The 25,659-nt window shown below is 35.6% G+C and overlaps 1 protein-coding gene across 33 annotated transcripts in view; it reads left to right on the top strand.

The window, feature by feature from the left end:
• The window catches only part of MBNL1 (muscleblind like splicing regulator 1), a 194,536-nt gene that overhangs the window by 33,768 nt on the left and 135,109 nt on the right, over positions 1 to 25,659 (top strand). For 17 of the 33 annotated variants that reach the window (XR_004421154.1, XR_004421159.1, XR_004421156.1 and 14 more), the window contains exon 2: positions 17,638 to 18,625. The exons of 9 other annotated variants lie outside the window; for them this stretch is intronic. Coding sequence is in view for 21 of the 24 variants with exons in the window: in XM_033088429.1 (XP_032944320.1) it covers positions 18,452 to 18,625 (174 nt within the window). In the remaining 3 variants the exon portion in view is untranslated. Of the gene's footprint in view, positions 1 to 17,129; positions 17,460 to 17,637; positions 18,626 to 25,659 lie in introns of those variants that run through there. 7 more of the 33 variants (XM_033088583.1, XM_033088496.1, XM_033088420.1 and 4 more) reach the window with 6 other exon arrangements.

Below are 25,659 nucleotides of genomic sequence, written 5' to 3'. Positions count from 1 at the left end.
CTCTAATAGTCATTAAGGCTTGAGATTAAACAGTTGATAGATACTATTATTAAGAGTTTTAATCTGTATATTAATGAGATGATTTTCATTGCTCTTTTATTTCACTGTTACTAAACTTTAACCTGTTCACACAGCGACAGTTTTTTTATGGTTAATGACTTGACTTGAATGGGTTTAAAAAACATTTTCCCTTCATGTACCATGCATTCTAGGGGATATTTTTTAAAGAGAAATATTCCATGCTAACGTACTAATTTTTTGGCAAGAAAATTAAGCAACTATATTTCAGTTCAATAGTTCTATGATAAATGAAGTATAATTAAACATGCAGATTCTGCAACATTTGCTTAAATATTAATTTGGGTTCTTTTATATTCTAGGCACTGCGCTTTGAATACATAATAGTTAGCATAAACAGATGCAGTTATAAAAGTGCAATTATAAAACTTTGACATCTCTCAAATTTCAAATTGGCCATTGCAGAAATAATGCCATATTATTATTATAGTTCTTATTGCCACAAAATTTAAATAATCTTCTCAGTAATTAAAAAAACATTGTTTATAGATGTAGTAAACGTTTATTTCCATGCCTCTATCAATGTTAGGCTGACTGTGTATAAGTGAAGTATTTTCATGTAAAGAAAAGTGCCATTGCTTAGAATTACTGCTTTATCATTAAGCAAGAGAAGTAGTATCACAAAGTAATGCAGAAAGAGAAAACTCAATTTTGAGTGGCAGCACAATATTGTGAGTTTAAAAGGTCAGGCTAGCACAGGAAGCTCCAGTATTGCCGCTCAGTATCATGCAGAAAGCTGTGACAGCCAGGGCTGATACAGCTGAAAATATCTGCAGCCTTGGAAGCCTTGTAAGTTTCAGAAGGTCATTCTGGTATTATAGTGCAAGCACTGATTCACAGGGAAGGTCAAACTGGACAGCCCCGCAAGAAGATAGGTTGCTGAGCCCAACAGTTGTCGATTTTAGAGCAATTGTCAACTGCAGTCACTGGGTGTCCTAATTCGACGTGGCCATCTTTCATGGAAATAGTGACAAAGGAATGAGCTTTACTTGATGGGTGAATCCTAACTACTTTTCTCTTCTGAAACTTTTAAGTGTTGCATCTACAACCTTACCTGGTACCAGGACAAACGTTGCTGTAATTTTATTTGTGTATGATGGATATGCTACATCACAAAAGGATATGGATTAACTTACAACAGTAAAGTGCACATAAAATAGGACTGTAAAGAAGAGACATAACAAATCAATTAGAAGGAAAAGAGATGAAACAAGTACTTGAAATGAAATTGAGCACTAAATTTCTCTCAGCTTTCTTGAAACTTAAACAAAAGCATTAGGAAGTATAAGAATCCCACATTTATTTAATAAGATCTCTTCATATCACATATATACACTATTATTCTTATCCCTTAGGGTAGTTAAATATTCTGACTCTGCCTTTGGGTGAAATCTTGGAAGGGATGAATTCCAATTAATTAAGTGAAGGTAAAATTTTTACTGAATTGGTTCCAGCTCCAAATTCCAGTTTTATCTCCTGCCATCCGCATTGCACATGGGGTCTCCGTACAGACCAGTTCCCCAATGTTCACATTCTGTGCTTTCCCTTATCCCTGCCTTTGCTCTCTCTGTTCCTATAGCCTGGGTTGCCATTCCCGTTTGTCTGTAACCAAATGAAACTCATCGTTCCAGGCCTATCTTACATGTCTTTTCCATCATGAAGCCACCCCCTACCTCTCTCTCCTTTAACTCACCAAGCTTTATTGTTATCTTTGCTGTGTATGTCTCTCTCTCTCTTTTTTTTTTTTTTTTTAAGATTTTATTGGGGAAGGGAAACAGGACTTTATTGGAGAACAGTGTGTACTTCCAGGACTTTTTTCCAAGTCAAGTTGTTGTCCTTTCAGTCTTAGTTGTGGAGGGTGCAGCTCAGCTCCAGGTCCCATTGCTAGTTGCAGGGGGCACAGCCCACCATCCCTTGTGGGAGTCGAGGAATTGAACTGGCAGCCTTGTGGTTGAGAGCCCACTGGCCCATGTGGGAATCGAACCAGCAGCTTTGGGAGTTAGGAGCATGGAGCTCTAACTCCCTGAGCCACCGGGGCCGGCCCCTGTCTCTCTTTTTTAAGTACAGTTATTCATGTGTTAGTTTTACATTCCTGAAGAAGCAGTAAATTCTTCAAAGCTGGATACATTTTTGTCTCCTGTGTCTAGGCTACATATAGAAGGTCATCAGTAAACTTAATATAATCAATAAATACATATTACTTTTAATGAATATGTTTATCCACAAGGTTATTGTCTGTGTTGCATGTATTTGGATTTATTTAAAGAAAACATTTAGTTTTCTAGGACAGGAGGAAAGAAAGAGAACTAAAAACAAAAAAGAAAAACAAGGAGCACTCAATTAGAGGAGTAACGCCTGCAATATTTTTCACAGGAAATATTTTGGGGCAGTGGAACTGGGATTGTATTTCTTTTTTTTATTGTTTTGGCTTTGGGCTTTCATATTAGAAAGCAAATTAATATTTACCATTTCTCTGTGTCATAAAGTAACTGATATAACAGAGAACAGGTTTGATACAAGTAAAAGAAAGATACCATTTATGTCATTTCTAAACCTCAGTGCTTTCTCCCGCGTATACTTTTCTATGGTTTTAACAGTTGTCAAACAGTCTGATTCTGCATGGCTTAGAAGTGTTTCAAACAGTTATTCCATCTCCTTCACTGCTTTTCAAACACTGTTTTAGAGGCTGATATAGGTCAACCTTACTATATGCATACTCGCTTAACATATATTCAGTTTTATACTTTTAGAGCACCACTCCATTTTACTTGTGTGGAAGGTTTCTGCTGATACAATTTATGGTCCTCTAATGAAAGCTCTGAAGAAAATATAGCCTCTTCTTGTTCAGAAGGCAGACAAATAAAAATAAAGTCATGCTCAAAGACCTCTTCCTCAACAATTGCCTTTCAATCAGCGACTGGGTATGCAGAACCCTGTAATGTATTAATTACTAGATTAAGACTGATTAACAGTCTTAACTAAGAAGAAACTGATAGACGTAGTGTATAATTTTCACGTCTCTAAGTGCACATTATTGGTGTCCCATGAATGTGTAAGGACAACAGCCTCCATCTCTCAGCTCTCTAAAGGGGCTATCTTATCTCCTTCAGAATCGATATGCAAGGCTTTTTCCCTGACGTACATCTCAGAGCAAGCCACAAGGGATGCAGTTGTGGCTGCTTTCTCATATCCCAGTCCACCCCAATCTCTTTCTGGTTTTTGGCTTCCATTATATTTATAGTCATTGTCATTTTCACAAAGATTGGTATTAACCTGCCGGCATGTGTTGTGAATGAAATTTTAAATTTGTATCAAAAGACCTGATATTGGGTCCTGATTCTTCCATTTAATTAGCTTAGGGGACTTGGGTGAGTCAGTCAGTTAACCATGCAAGCCTGAATTTATTTGTTCACAAATGGACAAGAGAAGATAACCATTTCTTAGACTTGTGAGGAACAAATGGCAAAATTCAGTTGACACAAGTTGTATACCACTATATATAACATTACTTGCTACAGTTGAACAATAATAGAATATATGAGTTCTGTGGGAAAAGTAAAATTTTCTACTTCTCTCCTCCTGTAGAAACTTTTTGTTAAAGAACCAGATGAACACCTTGCAGATTTTATATGTAAATCAAAAGGAAATGTAGCATAAGCCAACTTCTGAAAAGTTAATCTCTTCAAGGGTTATTACTTAATGAAGGAGCATATTTTGTAGTTTTATCTAAAATAAAGTGGTTCTTATTATAAGAAGATTAAAGCATTATTTAAGTCTCCCCTCCCCATAAGTTTAACACAAAGGTTTTATTTGAATTTAAATAAAGAGCTAGGGTTTAGTTATATATGAAGAACATGATTTGACTAATTCCTATGTAAAAGTTTTTCCTTATTCTTTTGATACACATATGCACACGTAGGTAGCTACACATCTATACATACTTAATCCTTACTTCACATTATATCTGTACTATTGACAATTGATTTTATCATATTGTAATTATTGTATAGGTGCTTAGTGTTTTTTCATGGTTTTGCGAAATAATTTTACTATTACACATTCTGATAAATAAGAAACAAATTTCTAATTATAAATAAGAAATACCACTGTCTCTAAAGTGTTTATATTATGTGTGTATTTATGTATAATAGTGCATTTCATATGATAGTAATGTATAGAAAGTTTTAAGATTGCTGCATATTTGCTCTTTAAATTTATCCAATGTATTCCTTCAGATATACTGGGGGGGACTTTTTTTATTTTATACAAACTAAGTAGATTTTGCATGCTAACTTGGAATGAATTGTTGAGCAGCATTAAACCATAAATGGTTTGATAGTATAAATAGTATATGTTGAGTAGTATCTTAGAGTGATGTGGAAGGGCATGCATGGTGCCTGATTTTAAATAATTTTAAAAATGAATATAACAGAACTTTGCATAACACTTTGCAGGTATGTCCCTTTTCTAACGTAGTTGATAAGAGTAGAATCAAAAAGCTTTCACCAGATCTCAAACAAGCCATCTTTTCAGGACAAATATTCTGATTTTTTAGGAAATTATTGGGTAGAAATGCGATAAATTATCACTTGTGGGAGTAATATTTTAGCTTTAGCTGGTTATGATTGCCAAAATTTAATGGGATTAAGAGTAACCAGGGGAGTTTGGTTAAAATATAGATTCCTGGTCTTTATCCTCAGCAGGTCTAGTGTAGGTCCCAGGAATACATATTTTTAACAGTCGACCCCCCCGTGACGAATTCAGATGATCTAAGATTCTTTCTTGGGCATTAATACCCCAGAACATGAAGTGGTGCTGTTAATAAACTTGATAGCTATTTGAGTTTATTAGCCAGCTACCAATGCATTGTGATTTACCATGGAAAGCTGGTCATTGCATTTTAAGTGCATGTGATGCTGATAGAAACACATAGAATTTTAATCACTGTTTCATTAGAATGGTATAGTGGGCTCTTCAGATTTCCTCACGTATTATAGCTTTTCTAGCATGCACAGAACATTATGGGCAATTAAAATAATTAGGAAAGGGGTGTTCCTTTTCTATTTAGCAAAGGAGCTAAACCTCAAGCTGTCATATTACCATGTTTCCCCGACAATAAGACCTAGCTGAACAATCAGCTCTAATGCATCTTTTGGAGCAAAAATTAATATAAGACCGGTTATTATATTATATTATTATATTGTATTGTATTATACCCGGTCTTATATTATAGTAAAGTAAGACCGGGTCTTATGTCAATTTTTGCTCCAAAAGACGCATTAGAACCGATTGTCCGGCTAGGTCTTATTTTTGGGGAAACAGGGTAGTTTGTTCATAGTGTATTCAGTACTTTACTCTTTTGGAAAGTACAAAATCCTAAGAATAAAATCTTTGCTCTCATCTCCTCAGAAGTGTGATTTTATTTATACTCTGACAGCATGGTAAAATCACATTGACACAAAGATAATAATAGAAGCATTGGAAATGCCCACATTTTGCCAACCACCCATCTTGTCTTTAGAAAATCTGGTTTCAGGTACTTCGTTATTCTATGAACTGTTCTAATAACTGAGAAAGTCTGAGGAGGACAAAGTGAGGGAGAATGCATTATTTTGTAACAGGACATATGTGCATCGGCAAAATCCCACAAGAATATATACCTACTGTGGTTATTTTAATTGAAGTACATGCCACCTCAGGAGAATACTTCATTCCAGAATCAAAAATGACGGCAAGAGGGGAAATTACCACAAGGGAAAATGTGTTTGGGCCTACATGAGTTCACCAGAGTTCTGATGTGCCTTAGCTAGTTTGATAACGCCTTGCATTATTTATAGCAGTTGTCAGAAACCATTTCCTTTAGTCAGTTAGTGTATAAGAAAAAAAAAAAAGAGGGGGAGCAGGATATTTGCTGACATTCTTCAAACTAAGGTGTAAAAAAAGCATTCCCTTAATCATATGACATTGTGCTGTCAGAGATTTTCCAAATAACGTTTTGTTTTTATTAATAAGAAAAGAATAGTAATCTCTATATTGTTTGTTTTGATAGTCTGTCAACTCAAACGTTCAAATTGTCAGCCCCTGTTCTTTGGCAAATAATTACAAAATATAAGTATTGTAATTGTCTTAACAATGAAATGATTTATTTTGAAATACCAGGAGTTGGAAAACTGATTTTCCAAATGTTACCATTGATTAGCTGCCATGTAAGGGCCAACAGTTGAAAATATTTTGCAAATTACAATGACAAGAATTTAGTTCTATTTGTAGGAAAAAAAGACATATATCTTTTGCCCATTTCCACAATAGAAATTTACAATCTGGATTTAGGGATGGTATCTTTTTAAGTTCGAGCATAGATTTAACAAATACAGAAAAGCATGTTATTCATTGTTTGTAGAGGTACATATTGGTAAACATTATCTGGGAAGAAGTTTTTTGTTCAAGTTCAAAGTTAATATATACATAGGCTGTACGGTCTCTAGTATTTGTATTATTAAAACCACTCAAATGTAAGCATAGTTTGGTACATACAATTACAGCATTGTTTAAAGTAATGATGAAAACTTGGTATTAACTCACCTGACCACTAGTAAAGAAATAGATATATAGTGAAGTAATACATAGTTAAGAAGTATTTATGTTGTCTATTTCTATTGACAAAGAAAAGTCATTAACATATACTGTAGAAAGCAAGTCTCAGAACAATATGTTCAGTAGGTTTTCATCATTGCTATAAAAGTGATAAACTGTATGTGTATGTGTATACGAAGAAATAAAGGACTAGATACATCATACTTATGATAGTCGTTACCCTTGGGATGAAAGGGGTCTGATTTGGCAGTGGAGGGAGGGGAAATTCAGTTGGACTCTTAATAAAATCCTTCTGTATGGTTTAAATTTATTACAGTGAAAACACATTCATTTAGCAATGTCTAAAACCAAAAAAAGGGGGGAGGGGAAGTAAGGAATGGAGAAAGGAAGAAAAGAAGGAATAAAGAAAAAGATGTTATTCATGTACACGATTCATATAAATTACTTGCTAGAGATTTCTGTTCATCATTTGAACTTACGTTTTACTGTTTTTTCCATTATTATTTAGTAGTATGTATCTCTGTATAGGTAATAGCCTTACAATTTATATCCATACTCCTCAATACATAAAAAAAAGCAGAACCGTAGTTAAGAGTGTATATTGTTAATTCTTTGACTTTGAAATAATTCAGATTATTGTGGTCACTGGTAATGTGAAAGTCTAGACATGAAGGAAGAAAAAAGGCTCAAATTTTAAGTAAACTATATTTGGTTCAAATTTTTAGTTTGCTCTTGAGCCTTTACAGTTCTAATGTGAAATCCTTTATTTTCATTCTCTAATCACAACAAATGATAGGTTTTTATTTGACTTTATTTCATATTTTCTGAATGTGAGCCTCACGAGGACATGGTATTTACAAGCATGTTTGCAAACGTTCCTGCAAATGAATGACTTAGATTCCAGCTCTGCATTATTGTTTGATGCGTATGTAATGTTTCAGTTCTTAAGTCTGTTATTTAAGGAAATAGGGTTGTAACACAAAGTGTGGTAAACAATTTATGTATATATATAAATTTAGTTATCATGGAAACAAATGACCTTTTTATCCTGTTAATCTTATGTTTTCAGACTTGTAGAATCTCTCAATGTGTTTTTCTTTTTTAAAAGTTAAGTCTTATCTAAAATATTGAGGTAGGCACAAACAAAATATGCCTCCTTGTAACTACCCTTTTAAAGAACTGTGGAACTTTTGAAATTTCATGCTCTTGCAAACTACAGTCTGAAGTTCTGGGTTATTATATAGCAGTTGCAGTAATATTGGTATAATTTGTTGTTTTTCAACATCTCAGACCTAGTTAAGAGTGTGAGTTATATATATGGAAACTTCCCCAAAGTATTTTTTAAGATAGTACATTGAAGTAAAAGTAAGAGTTGTCAATGCATTTCTTTGTTTATAACATATCTTCTCCTTTGAACTGGGGAAAAACAATTGGGTCTTCACACACTATTGGTCAGGGATAACATAAGTCTTATTTATATATGAGCATATGTGAATTTGTGGCTTTTTTTTTTTTAAAAGCTCAAGTTAAACTGAGATTCTGGTATTTTATTGTTATTAAGAATTGATTCAGTTGACGTTGGTATATTATTAAGAGTATGTTTGAGATTATTTGTATTTTTCAGATCAAATATATGCATCAGTAGAAATATCCACAGGATTATAAATTGTGTAACACCTTTGTGGCTTGGGTAGTTGTAAACTTTGCAGTAAGACCTACATTTGTGAAACTATAGGGACTTTTACTGATTAAATGGAAAGGAGGACATGTTTATGTATGGTGTTGTACCGTGGGAAATCCACAAACTCATTTAATTAGGATGCATTCAAGTAATACCTTACTATATCATAACTGGTTTTATTCATTGTTTTCTGAAGAATAATTATTTTAGGTCTCTTCATAAACCTAGATTTTACATACTTTCCTCATAATGATTAATAATTAAGCACCATACTTGGGAAATCTTTATTAGAAATAAGCCAGTAAAATTTCCTAGGTTAAGGTTACTATGTGAGGTTTTAAATCAGACATCTGGAAATTCAGGATTTATCTATTAAGATCAAGGTTTTGTGCTCAGATATAGTTGAGGGCTATTGCCACATTAAAATTTTAGAAATTCTGGAAAGTGTGGCAACTAGGATTGTCTGGTTCTAATAAAGATATGCTGTATACATAGACCAGATTTTAAAAATTTCTTCACATGTTGATTTATAATTAGTTCAATTATTTGAGCATGCTCAAATGGAAAACAGGCATAGATCAATTATGGAGAAGATCGTAATGGCCACTGGTTGTGAGAATGATTTCTGCCATGGAAGGAAAGTTGGGACAGTGGGGCAGAGAGGTGTACATGCAGCAGATTTCACTGATGGATAGGGATCTGTGGGAATATTTCCTTAGTTCTCTCATGAATCAGCTTCACACTTGTTTTTCAGTTGTGTAGTAATGTCATTAGGGAAGCATAGATGAATTTACCACCATTTTTCAACCAGTGAAGGTCATATTTTAAAATGTATTTAGGCAGTGGTACCACCAATCTCACTGAGAAACTAGGTGATATTGTTCAGAAGATATAAAGGTTGAAAATTAAAACTGAGATTTTGGCCCTTAGTTACTATGTGAAATAAAATATAACTCCTTCAAGTAAACTTTAGAATCAGAATCCATAGTTGTGGCACTGCATTGGGAATAGCAGTATCACAGTGTATTGCATTCCATTGTTCACAGTTTTGTCATGCTAATTTCAAATTGGTAAATTCCATTGGGTCAATGTATTGATCTTCCTGAAAATCGCCAAGATGGTAAGATTTGGTGTTTCTACTATATAGCTCTTGAGCACGTACCAGCATTATTAATTTGGTTGTATTCTGTATTTGGATTTCCTATTTATTATTTTGAAATATTAAATGATATGGACAGAGCAGAAATGACTCCCTAAGGAAATCAATGTAACTTCTTACGTAATAAATAATTATAACATGAAATAGGATTAGTTTTCTCTAAAAATAAAATGATAAAATAGCATCCGTAGTGTTGTTTCATTATACTTTCTTGTAGAAGAGGGAAATGATAAAAGGCTGCCTGTTTGAATAGCCTCACAAAACCCGCAAATTTTCCCTTTAGCCAGAATTGAAGACTGATTCTGTCAAAAACTCCCAAATAATTATTTAAATGTTTTAAATTTGCAAAGTCACATGTAACTGTTTCCAATTATTCTGTGGATAAAAAAAATATATATCTTCCATCAACTTCACAATTAAGGAGGTACATAAATATGGTCCCATATTAACTTCATTACTTCCTGTTCTCTTTCCAATGAGTGGGGTTTGATGCTGGTTTCATTCAGTTATAGAAGTGACATCACCAGTGTATTAAACTGTGTGTCGATAGCCCAGACCTTGTAACTTACAGAAGATACTTAGAAACTAGTATTCAGATATACCGGTACTAAGAAAAAATTCAGCTATGCCACTAATATTTATTCTTGGCTTACTCTGGACCAGGCACTGTTTTGATGCTGGCTATTTCATGGAGAACTAGCCTGAGAACTGCCTGCTGTCATGGAGCTTACGTTTTTATGATAAAGGTAGAGATGATAATCAGAGCGTGAGATAGGTACATGACATTACACCGAACACTAACAAGTGCTATGAAGTAAAATAAAGCCGGGGAGGGGGTCTGACAAGTCTGGGCTACTATTGAGAGGAACAGACGGTTGGATACTTTTTTAAAAATTAAATTTATTGGGATGACATTGGTTAATAACATGTAAATTTCAGGTGTACAATTCTATAATACATCATCTGTATATTGCGTTGTGTGTTCACTACCCAAAGTCTACTCTCCTTCCGTCACCATATATTCGACCCCCCTTGCCTTCTTCTTCCATCCCCCATCCCCCTTCTCCTCTGGTAACCACTATATTGTTGTCTGTATTTATGAGTTCGTTTGCTTGTTTTGGTAGTTCATTTGTTGCTTTTTGTTTTGTATCCCACACATAAGTGAAATCGTATGGTTTTTGTCCTTTTCTGTCTGACTTAATGTATTCCACTTAGCATGATACTCTCAAGATTCACCCATGCTGTTGCTATGGCACAATATTTTATTTTATTTTTTTATGACTTGAGTAGCATTTCACTGTATACATGTACCACATCTTGATCCAGTGGTCGAAGTGACACTTAGGTTGTTTCCATGTCTTGACTATGGTGAATAATGCTTCAGTGAACATAATGGTACATATATTTTTACAAGTAAGTGTTTTCAAATTTTTCTTGTAAATACCCAGAAGAGGGATTGCTAGCTTATATGGTAGTTCTATGCTCAATTTTTGGGGGAACCACTATACTGTGTTCTGTAGAGGCTGCACCAATGTACATTCCCACCAGCAGTACGTGAGGGTTCCCTGTCCTCCACAATCTCTTCAACACTTACCTCGTCTTACTGATACCAGCCACTCTGACAGGTGTGAGGTGCATTTCCCCGATAGCTACTGAAGTTGAGCATCTTTTCATGTATCTGTTGGCCATCTATCTGTATGTGTTCTTGGACAAAGTGTCTGTTCAGGTCCTCTGGTTGGATACTATTGATAATGGGCTGGAAAAGTTCCTAGGAAGGTAACTTTGCAGTAGAGACTGTATGAAGGCCTGTTTTGGCACAAAGCGAGGGACCTAGCATACAAAGTGCAGTGAGCCATTGTGATCTATTTATCTTCTAATGATCTTAAGCTTTCTAATATTTGATTTTGCCTGATACAGGAATCAATTCAAAATTCACTTTTTAATCATTGTGGAGAGGCTTCATGTTTTGTCTTAAATATAATTTCTTAAGGGACAACAATCATTTTCTCATTTGAGTGCAAGTGGGTTAGTTGCTTTTGGAATTCTTATCTTTGGCAGAAGTACATCACCTAAGCAACACTCCTTGTTATCCTTCCAACAGGAGACCACTTCATGATTGGGGCATCAAACCTATCAGAATTTTAAAGGAATGCGTTGGCATGCCGTAGATGACTTACATGAGTTGGTCAACACAACCTTGTTTTCTTGGCAGCAGCTTGTCACCCATAACCAAGTGCAGTGGCAAGACCTGGACAGTCAAGCTGCCAATCCCGAGGACGTGCAGTTGAGAGATCTCTTTTTTCTCAGTAGTATTTCTGAAACCAGTTGTTTGCATATCTTCTTCATTATTTTTGCCAATATAGTTCCTTAATCTTATTCTTTAAATTGTGTTTTGTTTAACTTGAGCCTCTTCCTGGTCCATAATAGCCATGCAGTCAGAGGCTTGACGAGCCAGTTTTAGCCTTAGCCTTCTGATGCGCCTGTGAAAAGTACGCTGTTTCTGTATCACTTTAAAATCGCCATGGTGCTACTACCAGGAGTGTGCTTTCCCCTCTTGGAGACCCACTGATCTCAGCTGTTTGTTACATGGAGTTGAATGCTGCTGAAAACTGCATTAACCCACTCAGGCCAGAGTTCTTTCCATCTAATAAATAACAACTTTGATCCTCCAGTAACTTCATGAGTAGAGAAATGGCCATCCAGACTCCAGAAATACACAGTTGGTTGATTATATACTGAAATCTCTATTGATATTTGAGATAGACCCTGGGCAAAATTGTTCTGTGAGCTAACTTAGTGATCAATAGTTTTCCAAATAATTTCACTGTTTTATTATCACCCATCTATCCATCTATCCATCCATCTGTCCATTATCTAGCAATCATCTATCTCCTTATTTACTAATTTTATTTAGTAATTTACCAAATAAATTACTAAAGTAATGCACTGCTAATTATGGACGTGTTGACACCAGTGAAGGGAGAGAGTATAGTTATGGTTTTGGGCAAGGGGCCCCTTTTTGTCTGTTCCAAATATACACAGTGACATCAGACATCTCTTCTAGTTAGATTAAAACTGTCTTAGGAAAAAAACAAACCCTGGAATAATTACTCAATTACTCAGTTAACTTCCTCAATATGTAATCTGTTCAAAATCAAAAGCTTGTTAAAAAAAAAATCCGCAAAATTCCCAGCTAACTTCTCTGGGCTGTATTAGGACCGATCTGCCTATAGTTTGAGAAGAACTGAAATGATTAGTAAACATATGTGACCAAGAACTTAAACCTTGCTCATAACGGCCATTCAGTTCTCCAAAATGGAATTTTAGTCTCATACCTTGTAAGCGTCTATGTATCCTCTACTGAAGTGTATACCTAACCCTTATATAGACAGTTCTACAAAGCTATTCACTGTTTGTTTAATGGTAATATATCAATTAATCCAAGAATAATTATTAGTAAGTTCCCATGCTTTCTTTTTCTTCACTTTATCCTTGAACCTTTTCTTGATTTTCTTTCCTCTGTTGCTACATTTTCTTCTTTCCCTTTTTGTTTCCCTTCTTATATCTTACAGTAAAATATATATATATGTGTGTACGTATATGTATATATACGTACACACACACATATATATATATATATGTGATTTCTGATACCATTCCTGGAGAAACTGGTTCTTGGTTCTTATGGCAGAATATGCTTGTGTGTAGAACATGTCACATAATGTGAGGAACTCTATAGTTGAGTGTTTGGAATTTGATCAGTCGGTTAAGAGAAGGCTTGTTGTTATGCAGGTTTGAAACAGTTTTGATTCTCTCCGCAAAACTGTGAAATTCCCCAATCTTTTCTGTTGCTGTTGTTGTTCTTGCTGCTCAGGGAAGTTTATTATAATATGTTGAAATATAGGCCAGAAATTTATCTCAGAACAATTTACCTATTAGTAAATATCTTTACAGTAGCAGTATTTTCTTCAATAATTATTTACAAACAACGCATATTTCTAGGGCAGATATGTTGGCAAGAATACTCACAATCTGGACATTACTCACACACATTTCAACATTGTCTCTATCTGTAGAACAAAAATCCATTACTAGTTGAAGTAATGTTTTGGGAATTTAGTATTGATCCAAATCCTATAAAATCTTAATTTACCCAGACATTCAGTTATGAAGATTTTCAGTCTTCCCTGAAATTCTGCTATTGGAATAAAAAGAAAGATTGCAAGATAATAATCTGATATCAGCAATTTAGTCAAGTCAATTTATAGAATGTAATCTGTGTTGCCCCCAGTATCCTATATTAGGGGCTGCAGCACACATTACCAGGTACAGCTAGACTATTAATGCATAAAGGTTGCTATCCATTCTTATTGCTTAGTGACCATCCCTGGCTAATTATAAATATTGTCATTATCATCCTTGTCTGTATATTTTATAATTAAATGGTATTTTCAGCTTCTAAATATATATCTATGATTCTTTCAGTAATACTTTTTGAAGTGAATAGAATTTCTCTGCTACATAAATTAAAAATAACTGAAACACCCATTTTGTAAGCATTTTAGTAATTAAAGTAATTTGGTACTTGAGTGGGACTAAGCCTGTATAACATGGCAGAAAGGAGAAATAACCAACTCTAGAAATGGATTTTATAGTTGTAATTAGATAACCACCAAGCAATAAAGATATTTCTAATAGTACCATTTTCCTTCCTCACAGTTTGAATCGCATAGAACATGATGAAATATTTTCTTGGGGTTGAGGATATATCCTTATATACTCATGCATGTTTATTCCTATCAGTTTGAATAAAATTTATCAATCATTTAAGAGAACATCTATTATGTTTCGGAAGAAAAAGAAAGGTTTTACATCCTGTTGTCAGGGTGTTTATAACCTCAGGCACAAAAGTACCAAGAGATACAAAGTACTGAGAATATTCTGAGATGGAAAATTCTGTAGCATAGTTGGGGCAGCCTTATAGAGAAAGTGATACTTGAATAGCAATTTAAACAAGAAGGGATTTGCCAAATTGAAGGGGTGAGGAAGTATGTGTCAAAGCAAACAAAGGGTTAGCATGTAGCAAGTCCCAGGAACTCACAGCAGTATGGCGGATGCCAGGAAACCTCCCCGCCCTTTGCAGCTCCTCTTTAAGAGGAAGGATACTGGAATACAGCTCTGGGAGAAACCAAAAGGATAAAATGTGTCAGTTCAAGACAAGGGGAATGGTTCAAGAAAGAGGGAGTTGTAAATGCTGTTAGAGGTGAAGTCATGACAGACTATGGATACCGGTAGTCTTTGGAGTTGGTTTTTACAGGAGCATTGATGACTGCTGCTGAGCCCTAAAGTAATAGGTCACACTGACACAGATTCAAGAGTGAACGGGACAGGAAGAAGCAGAGCTATCGCGGGTTTAGATGACACTTGAGACATTTGTCTGGGAATGACAGATTAAGAGCATTCGGAAAAGGAGGACGCATAGCCAGGTACCCTCCCCTTCCTTCTGCCATGCCACCCATTCCATTTTGGAGCTACTTCATCATCTGAGGGCTAAGTAATAGCTGAGGGAAAGGCAGGGCATTCGTGGACAGAGGGACTAGGAAGGGAACGAAGTCTTAAGAAGGAAGCTTACTGGTGGGGAGACGGGCAAACTCCAGCAAGAGACAGAAAGTAGTTTAAAGATGGGTGGCAGGAAGGTGAGAGAGAGTCCATGTCCAAGGGCCACTATTTGGACTATGAAATATTTGTGACATACAAGATCATGTACTGCTGAGAGTGAAAGGAACATGGAGGAGGAGGGACTTGAGAGTGACAAAGGTTTAGGAAAGCTGCTGTGTGGAATGTGAGAGGGAGCCCTCCAGGGCCAGGGGCATTCCTGGGCAGTGGGAGGGCCTAAGTGACCCTGGAATATAGTCATTTATAGGGGCAGTGGTGGATGTGTGTGTGTGTGTGTGTGTGTTTGAGTATGTTCATGTGTTGTGTTCATATATGTATTTATATGGGAGTGTTCATATGGGTGTGTGTTTTTGTGCCCTAGAGATAATTCCAGTCCAGGTAATAGTAAGTGATCATTTGATTTACCAGAGTTTATGGAGATCCATCTATTTTTTTCATCACTATGCTAGGGTGACAGAGAAGATTGTTTCTGTCCTTGGGAACATGTAGTCTAGTGGGTCAGATACGTAAGGAAATAGAACACTGTTAGGGGGGCAGAGGAAAATAAGAGGAGGCAGTGTTAATATATAAGTGGGTCAGATGGAGGAAGTGATAACTTGGAAGCTTCTTGGAGGAAGTAACTTCTCTTAGATGGCTTCCAAAGGAAGTGAATGGTTTCAGGTGAGGCACTTTAAGATTTTTGAGAGAAGGACAGAATAGATTGTTGACTGCAAATGTGGTACATGCTCAAGGCAGGAAGTAGTTGAGAAATTCTGAATCGGGGCAAAGATTCAGGATGGTGGATGAATCTTCGAGTTCATGACTGACTTGACTTTGTTTTTATAGAACTAGGAGTTAGGACCAGAAAAATTTTTGAAACCTGAAGTATTTTTTGAGCATCGGTATGAGTTGGTTCTTTTTACTCTTTCTCAAAAGTTGTAGTCTTCCTCAATATTTTCCAAGCCAAGTATCTAGTAGTTTAAAAATTTTTTAATTTTAAGAATGACTGTATTAATCCTAACATCAATTTTAAAGCATTTTGCTAGAGTAGCCATGTTTATATGTATATAATAGATATTCATATATCCTAATTCAATTATATATTCTATATTACATCCACATTCTGATTTCCAGATTATAAATGTACCATCTGCTCGTTGACCATTTTCAGCCCTTGAAGATGCGCAATGAAACACTATTTATTACTCTGTCCTTGCCTCTTTGGATTGTGAAACTTTTAGTTACTAAAGCCTTGTTTCCTCTGTTGGTAACATTCATAAGGGAAATATATATATACTTTTGTTTCTGTAACGACTAAGCGTTTTCTGAAAGTTTTTCCATCTGATTGAAAGAGAAAGTAAGTTGTTAAAAGCAAAATACTTTGCTTATAAGGCAAAGACTTTGGTGCCGAGGTAATAGATCGTTAGGCAATAGGGGATCTCCCCCCCCCGCAACCTCCGGCTCCATTCCTACCTCTGAAGGGCATCATACTGCACACATCAGATTGCTCACTTAATATTTAATGTTTTTGCGATGGAATCACTTTCTCCCCTGAGGTTGACTTCAGATTTGCCAGACACACTGACAACACTGCACTCCTTATTTTCCCCACATGACCTCAGCTTCTGCTTAAAAAATGTTCGAATAAAGGATGCTTTTGTTCATATCTCGCCTGCCTGTGATATATTGACAAAGTGTCTGCCGGCTGAATGGAATAGTTTTACAGTATGAGTGCTGCTTGCAGTGGAGGGGCAGGACTTGGGCTTTAGAAGGAAGTGAATTGGATAGGTCAGGAGAATGTACCATTTGTAAACACCCCTTTCCTTTTTTATTCACGTGTCAGGACAGCAGGAGCAGGCTGTTCAGTGCCCGGCCCTGCGCAGAGCCTGAGGGAAAGCAGCTTGGAAGTCAGCTGCAATTTTTAAACCTTGCTTTCCCCCCCCCACACCCCGGCAATGATCTTCACGTACTTGGACTTGTCTTAGAAGCTGTTTTGAAACTAACATGGTTTAGTCCACTAACTGCATGTTGGGTAAATTCAAAACCCACATGCTCGTCCTCTTGCAGTGGAATAAGTCACATCTGATGGACATTTTCTGTGCTTAGAGCATAGTAATGGACATCTGACAGGCGCGACCTTTCATAAGACAACCCACACTATTGGCTTTCTGCCCAGAATATTGCTGCAACACTATCTGTGATTGGTTCTCTCTCTATCATGCATTGCTTCACAAGGGGAAACGGCCCCCTTGTTTAATAAATCTACGATGGCTGGCTGCAATATGCCTCACTGTAAGTATTCTGTGTGTGTGTGTGTGTGTGAGAGAGAGAGAGAGAGAGAGAGAGAGAGAGAGAGAGGTAGGCTGACTTGAATATGACTTAGTCTGGTAGCACATGGCAAGGTTGTGATACTATAGGACATCAGTGAAGTGCTACTTAGTAAATCGTAACCTATCTCTTTTTTCTACAGGTTGGTACTAAGAAGTGCCTTTCCTGACGTCTCTGCTGCTTGGAACCGCTTCTAGAGCAGTGTCTGCTTTTGCCTTGCTTGCTGCCAGCTAGACTGTGACGACAGCACATCCACCCTCCACCTCTAGCCCAGACACCCCCATTTCTACTTATAATCAAGAGAAAAGCTCTAAGTATCTGGCATTGCCCTAGGCTGCTTTAGTTTTAAAAGAAAAGTTTGCTGAAAAAGTAAGATATCTTCTGCCAGGAAATCAAGGAGGAAAAAAAAATCATTTTCTCGATTTTGCTCTAAACTGCTGCATCTGTCTATGCCAAACTAATCAATACCGATTGCACCACCAAACTCCATTGCAAATTCAGCTGCGAGGAGATTCCCTTTCAGACAACTTTGCTGAAAGCAGCTTGGAAAATCGGTGTCCAAGGGTCTGCCACGTTTTCATGCTTGCATTTTGGGCTCAAAATTGGCATTGGGAAGGGGTTACTGAGAGCACAAGGCTGATTCGAGGCCCTACTTTTAAACGGTCATCTACTTAAGATCCTAGTATTTCTCTAAAAACCAAAACCTCTTTGAATTAACAGTTTCATGCTGTGAATTTCTAGTGGGAGATCTTTTCCTTGATATTGACAACACAATTTTCCATGTACTTTTAAAGCAGGGAGTGGGGGAAAAGTATTTTGAAGGGGACGTTTTCAGCATCATTTTACAGTTTTATCAGTTCAGCTTTTTTTGTTTTTGGTTGTTGCATTTTTTTTTTTGTGGGGGGGTTGGGTTTGTTGGTTTCACTGAAAATTTTAACTACCTGTAAAATCTAAACATGGCTGTTAGTGTCACACCAATTCGGGACACAAAATGGCTAACACTGGAAGTATGTAGAGAGTTCCAAAGGGGGACTTGCTCACGGCCAGACACGGAATGTAAATTTGCACATCCTTCGAAAAGCTGCCAAGTTGAAAATGGACGCGTAATCGCCTGCTTTGATTCATTGAAAGTGAGTAAATATTATATTATATTAAGGATATGCAATAATTGAATAAAGGGGTTATGGACATAGAGTTCACTGAGTGTGGAATTATGGGTTGCTTTGTTATTAGTTTAGTTATACGGTGTGTTCTTATTGCTGATGTTGGGGTGGGGGGTCTTTATTGAGAAGCAGTAGAACCAAGTCTGGCCAAACTTGTTTGTTATGAATAACTTTATCAGTCCTTTAATGCTATGATTTTTTTCTAGAGCAGAAAAGTGTCAGCGTACGTTTTACTTAGTAATAGCAGTCAGTGTCTGCCTGTAGGAATAGTAAATGGAGATAACGTGTCTGTTAACATATGCATGAATTCTATACGAGGCCATGGCAATAACTCAATGAAGATGAGTTGATTTTGCTTGTTTATAACGGTGCTGCACTGTGGTAAAAGAATAGCAGATTTTAAGTCATCTAAACTTGGATCGATGTTTTATATTAACATTTTGACATTATGGATTTCATTTTGATTGTATGAGCATATTATTTTAAGGCTAGAAGCGCAATGCATTTTGTGGAAAATATAACTAGAAGTAAGGTTCTGAACTGCTGCTACAGTACCCTGTCTGAGGCGTAAACTTTGTTGAATGTGAGTTTTATAAATAAGTAGAACCTATTAAGTATTATTATTAATTGGATTTTTTTTTTTAGCTTCTAAAATTCTAATGTGAAGGAAGTTAGTTTATGTTCTGTTAGATCCTGATTGTTTTCTTTTTATTTGTAATAGTCTCAGCTAAAAGTATTAAGATAGCTTTTGTGGGCACCATGATACTAAAAGATTCACTTTAGCATATACTGACATACAAAAATGTCATTGGGTTTTTATTTCAGGTATCAAGTTTGAAAAGTGGGTCTTTTATATGATAGCATACATGTCTTTATTTTGACATGATGCAGGATCCAGTCTAGAAATGTAAGATTCCTAGGTACACTACTTACTTGGTTTAATTCAATTGCATTTGAATACTAACATACCAGTATAATTCACTCTTTGAAACTTTGAGACAGGGATCGCTGTCCTTTCTGTGAATATAGAGAAATAGATCCATCTTGTGTTTTGCAAAAAAAAAAAAAAGTAATATAATAATAAATATAATAATAGTATAATAATAGTATAACAGCTATAATAATAATGCTTTTTTTTTAATAACATAGGTGTGAGTTAACTGAAATAGTTAACTCCTAAGTGAACGCGCATAACTCAACTCCGCAGATGTTATGAGTTAATTTGGGAGTTAACTGTTGCAGTTAATTGCTTCTTGGTCCAGACTGAGGTGCTCACTTTGCTAAAGTTTTCTCCAAACACTGAAGGATAATATCTTCACAGTAGGAGTTTAAAAAAGGAGGTATTAACAACAACAAAGATACCTTATCATGTTAGATTATTCTTGATGTCATAGTCCTAAAGATCAGTAAGCAAAAGGAATGCATGATCACTGGACCTTTTTCTTTCTTTTCTCTGAAGGCATCAACGAAGAGCACAGGGGTTGTGCCTTTGTGAATGTGTATGCCTACATTCATGCTGACTGAATTTAGGTGTAATTAGAGACGGGGGCCCATAAAATGAGGGGCAAAGGGCTAATTACACTTGTCGGTAAACAGCTGGGTCCATAAGTAACCCCGTTTTGACCCAATTACTAAGTAAATCCAATTTTTAATCCTACAGACAGTTGATGGGGCACCCGTAGCTGCAAAATGAAGGACATTTAATTCGGCTGTGACATTGAGTGGTTTCACAGAAGTCTTGCCTCCACAGCAATTGGAAACATTGTAAAACATTAAAATTCAGTTGCTGTTTTTCCATCTCAAAATATTTTTTTAGTCGCTGCTCACTTGTGGCCACAGAAACAGTCCCTCTTTGAGTAAAGCAGCAGCATTGCTTAGTGACATGCTGTGCAGTTAACAAGATTCAACTGCCACATCAAGGACTTTTTTTTTTTAATAACATAATTTGAAGATTTTTAAATTTACTTATGAAATGAACTCATTATTGCAGCTAATCAGAGCAAACTTCATCCTTATTCTTTGTCTAAGAAAACTGCAATTCAATTTATAATCTTAAAACTTGGTAAAATTTGATTTGAATAAGAGGAAAAACACAAAAGTATTTATGGTGAAGCTTTAGTCCCAGAACAATAGCTCCTTAAATGTGAGAGAAATAACTATGTTAAGAACTAATTAAAATTTTTTTGAATATATAGTTAAGTATATGTTTCAAAAACCATGTTTTTTTATAGATATATTTCTAACACATGTGATTCTTAATATAGTCTGTAGAATCCTACCTTTTATAATATATAGTAGTCTTCCTGTGTTCCGTTTTGTGGCTAAAAGAGATCAAAAACATATTTTGAAACAGTTAAAGTAACTCTGTGACTCATGCTTGAAGTTCTGAAATTTGGGAGCATTATGAGGTTTCCATGCCAGTAACTGCTAGATCATTTGTATTGTCTCAGAGAGTAAACGGAAGAATTTAGAAAACTTGTAATATCCTGACTTCTTTAATAAAATGTGTTCTGTGTGTTGCTACAATCCATAGTCCAGCCTTTTCTGAGTTCTTGAGCCATGAGATGGAGGTAGCCCGTGTAATCTACTATTTTTAGCAAGTTAGGAAAGCAAACCAAATACTCTCTGAGAGGACCCTGTGAAATGGCTGTACCCTTCAGCTGTGCTGTTTCAGACTTTGGCCAGGCTCCCAGGTGACTTACGTTTATAGCAGACTTCTACTTAGAAGAGAATTCATTTCATTAAAAACAGAAGTCGCACAGTTCAAGAAAGCGTTTATGTAAAAGAAATCAATTGGCATATTACTAAAAGTAATAGGAAGAAAATTAGCTCATAGTATTTTAGTTGCATTTCGGTGATTTTGAAGTTTAAATAATGAACTCAGATTAAATTCACTACATGAAAACAATTCTGTATTACAATAAATGTGTTGCTAAGTAAAATACAAGAATACATGATAATGAGGAATATATATTAAGTATACTGAAAATAGAATAACAATAAGAAAAAGAAAAAGCGGTAATAATGTCCACTAGTTTATAAATTAATATTTTAAGCACTTAATTTTTCTCAATTTTGCTTTTACACTTGTAGTCTTCATTTACAAGTCTACGAGTGTATTCAAATTGAGAATTAAATTGATTACAAACTATATAGAATGTAATATTTTAGCTACTTCAGAAACCCTGAACATTTGAAGAGGTACATTGTTTTATGCTGGAGAGGATTTTTTTCTGATGGCTTGTGAAGGGAATAACAAAACACACACACACAAAAATTACAAGAAAAATATCAACATTGCAAGCTGCCATTAGAATATTACATATTAGAAATGATTATTTAATTAATAGTGAATGGCAAATTACCTATTTTTTTCAGTAATAATCTCAACTAAAATTTAGGTAGTTGATGTGAAGTAACATACAGAATGTATTCAATGTGATGCCAAATTATTTATTTAAAAAAAAGCTTTCACCATATGATCAACAGAAATAGACTATTGCTTTTTGATTCTTCTTTTTCAAATACCCATTCATTTTTCAGGTACTGGTGGTGGGAGGCTATAACTGTTATGTTTATTATCTATTTTCCAAAAATCTATTAAAACTCTTTTATCTTTGAAAACTGTAGTCTCTTGTTCTCTTATCAAATTAGGCAACTTTAAGATAATTAAGCGTTCCTTTCACTATGATACACGTTTGTGTATATAGATAGAACAGCTGATCAGATTTATTATAGACACATCAGAGATCAGATTCCACTGCAAAGGGGCATGGAATCAAGGGCACTGGAGTGAACACCTTTAAAATGTACCTGAAGACCTTGCAGAATATATGAAGTATAGACAGCAGCTATTAGGAGACCCAAATAAGTTAACATCCCGGTAAATGAACAACTAGAAGACTCAAAGTCAGAAAGCCAAATCAAGTCTCTGGATGGTCCCAGAGGGATAGGCTAGCATAACTGGACATTAGAAAGTGGTCCTGAAGGTCTTTACTGTTCAATTTTAGAAGATCCTCCATTGTTAGCACAGTAAATCTTCAACGTAGCAGTTGCCTTTTGTGCTGCGCTTTTTATATCCCCAGTGTAGTCTTTTCATCCTGTCTTTTAAACTGATTTAACTGAGAATCTTGACAAAGTACCTTCATATTTCATACTAAGCGTCCAATTTTCAATTACAACTTTTACCTACTAGGCTCCTAATTGGAATAACTTTACCAAGTTTTGTTATTATTGCTTTTTCTTTAATTTAAAAAAATTTTTTTTTACTAATGGCATCTCCTATGTGATATTAAAACTTTGACAGATTATTGTATTATATAGAGGTACACATTGTGTCTTTCAGTGACAGGCTGACACAGGACTGCCCTGTTTCCTCCTAATGACGTAAGAGATGAACTCAGTGTAAGGCCTCACTTATCTAGCAGTGTGGATCGTGTGAAAGTTCCAGTGGTAATTCCCTAAGCAGAAACGTCACAACTTTGTAAAGAATTCCCTGTGAGTGTGCTGTGATGCCATCAACTGTGACATGAACTTTTCTTTCATGAAATTCTTAGTAGCTATGGCTTTAGTCGTATAGTCTTCTATACGCTTTATAGTCTTCTAGTTAGCAGTCTTTTAGGAAAACACCTTTTAAATGAGTACAGATTTTTAAACTTCTGGACACATTTCAAGCCATGTTTTGAATCATGCTACCTAAGGCACTAATTCTAGAACTAGTTAATTTGTTTTCTTCTATAAGATTTTGGTCCACTGCGTCTCTTTTTATTTTTCCCGTTCAGCCTTGCTTCCACTTGTGTGTGTGACCATGTGACCGACTAAAAACAATGTAAACCTAAAGCAATGTGGCACTTAGAATTGAGTTCAAACTTTAATTGTAACTCAGACTTCTAAACGTACGCAAAATTCTGATTCCATGAATAGCCTCCAAACAATTCCATGTACAAAGCTGTTACTGACTTGAAAGTGTCCATGCGGCATGGGGTCAGTCTTCTCTTCAGGAAGTGTGTAACATACGCCCAGTTCACGCGAGAGGTGAGAAATTGAATGTTTCCTAAACCCAACACAGACACCTAGGGACCTCGTTTGGGAAGCTTGTCCTGTCATTTTCCTTGCCAAGGCTAAGTAGAGGATTTTAGCTACCAACCTCGCTAATCCATTAACCTTTCCTGCTGAGCAGTGTCTCGGCCTTCCCACAGACTTAGAATTTTCTTACAAAGAGATCCTACTGAAGAAACTTGGAGGGTTTCTTTTTTTTTCTTTTTCTTTTTTAAGCTTTAGCAAGAACACATTCCATGCTTTAGATAGGGGAGTGATTTTCTACATTACCATGCCAAAAATTATGACAGTCAGTGGAAGTGGATAACGAAACAGCACCAATGACAGTTATGAATATGCAGAAACTTCAGTCAAAGCACCTGGCAAGGCTTGTTAGAAATACTTAATTGTTTGAAGTATAATAGATTATTAGAATAGTGATTTTTCTGTGAATTTCACTGTGAACAATGGTAATTCTAGTGAGGGCTTTATGCTAATATTGATTTATAATAAACAACTACAGGGTTTTTATCTACTGTATTATCTGCTATGATAAATTATCTACTATATTTCTTATACAAATAACATCAAATGCGCACCACCTACAGTATTAGTCATACTCTCTTGGCACATTTTTGAAAGATTTTCACTTTTAGATAAAGTTTGATTTGTTAGAGATAAAAATTTCTATATTATGTCTTGAAAAATACTGGTAATTATAACCCTTTATATAGTATAATTTGATTGAAAGGCTGTCATCTCCTGCATACCTTTTGGCCTTCGCCATCTCTGACCTCTTCTTGAGCTTGTGTTTTATCTCTGAGTTCTTTCCAGCTTCCTAATTGTCCAGCTTCCTAACTGTTGCTTATTTTACTCTGGAGTCATACAGAAATGATTGAGACATTTTGTATTTAAAGAATTACATTCATCATTGAGTAACAAAGACAGCTTCCCTCCCTAGCATGCGGCATAAAAAAATTAAGGGTTTATATTTCAGTCACTTGTCCAGGCCTATATGATTCCACAGCCGTTAGAATACCCGTTTCCTGAGGATCACATGGCTTTCAACTTTAGGATTATTTCAAAATTATTTCAAAATTATTGCAAGATGGCCAGACATCATATCTAAAATTCCAGGGGACAGGAAACGGTAGGGGCAAAAGAGACCACAGCCCAGCCCACTTAGGCTCCTTGTAATAAAAGTCCTTTAAGCTTCACCCAGTGATTATCCATAGTCTCTCATTGGCTGCTTTTGGCAGCAAGGAAAGCTGGGAGCTGTAGTCTTTAAACTGTTGCTTGGATTAAAATCAGGCCCCTGATCGGTAAGGTAGAAGACGACAGTGAATTTTCAGGAGGGTAGTCACTGGTATGGAAGAGTAAGAGAGATTCCCACCCCCCCACCACACCCCCCAGAAAACTTCCAGAATTAAGTAACTTTCCCTGAAAAACACCTGGGTATGGGAGTAGTTGAGGGGAGACCACTGTTGAAGAGAAACTTATATCTTCTTATCTTGGCAAACCTGACATCACTTCTGATCTTGTTAACTAGAGTTGTCTTCTTTTTTTTCTTTCAAATTATGATATGTTTAGTCAATAAAATCTGGCATATCACAAATGGATTGATTTTTACTTTTATAGACAAAGAAAATTACTTCATTTTTATATTTCTTATTGCCAGTGCATATTTATATACAGTTACATATTTATAACTGGAATATAACAGGAATGCATGTCATAAAAACAGGTCTCAAATGATTTCATTTGACACAAGAATCTATAGTTAATCTGATAGCTATGTCTGCTTCTTCCACAAATGTACTTATTTTTTATTTCTTCTGTATGAAGTAAAATAAAATGAGTTAATATTTATTGAAAATTATTATATGCTCGTCAGTATTTTCAGTGTTTTTTTATTATTATTTTTTGATAGTATTTAGTCCTCAAAAAAAACTCTTTGAGAGCGT

The sequence above is a fragment of the Rhinolophus ferrumequinum genome, chromosome 2 (assembly GCF_004115265.2).
Source record: "Rhinolophus ferrumequinum isolate MPI-CBG mRhiFer1 chromosome 2, mRhiFer1_v1.p, whole genome shotgun sequence".
Classification (NCBI taxonomy): Eukaryota; Metazoa; Chordata; class Mammalia; order Chiroptera; family Rhinolophidae; genus Rhinolophus; species Rhinolophus ferrumequinum.
The sequence above is the reverse complement of the archived record's forward strand: the minus strand, read 5'-3'. Positions and strand labels throughout refer to the sequence as shown.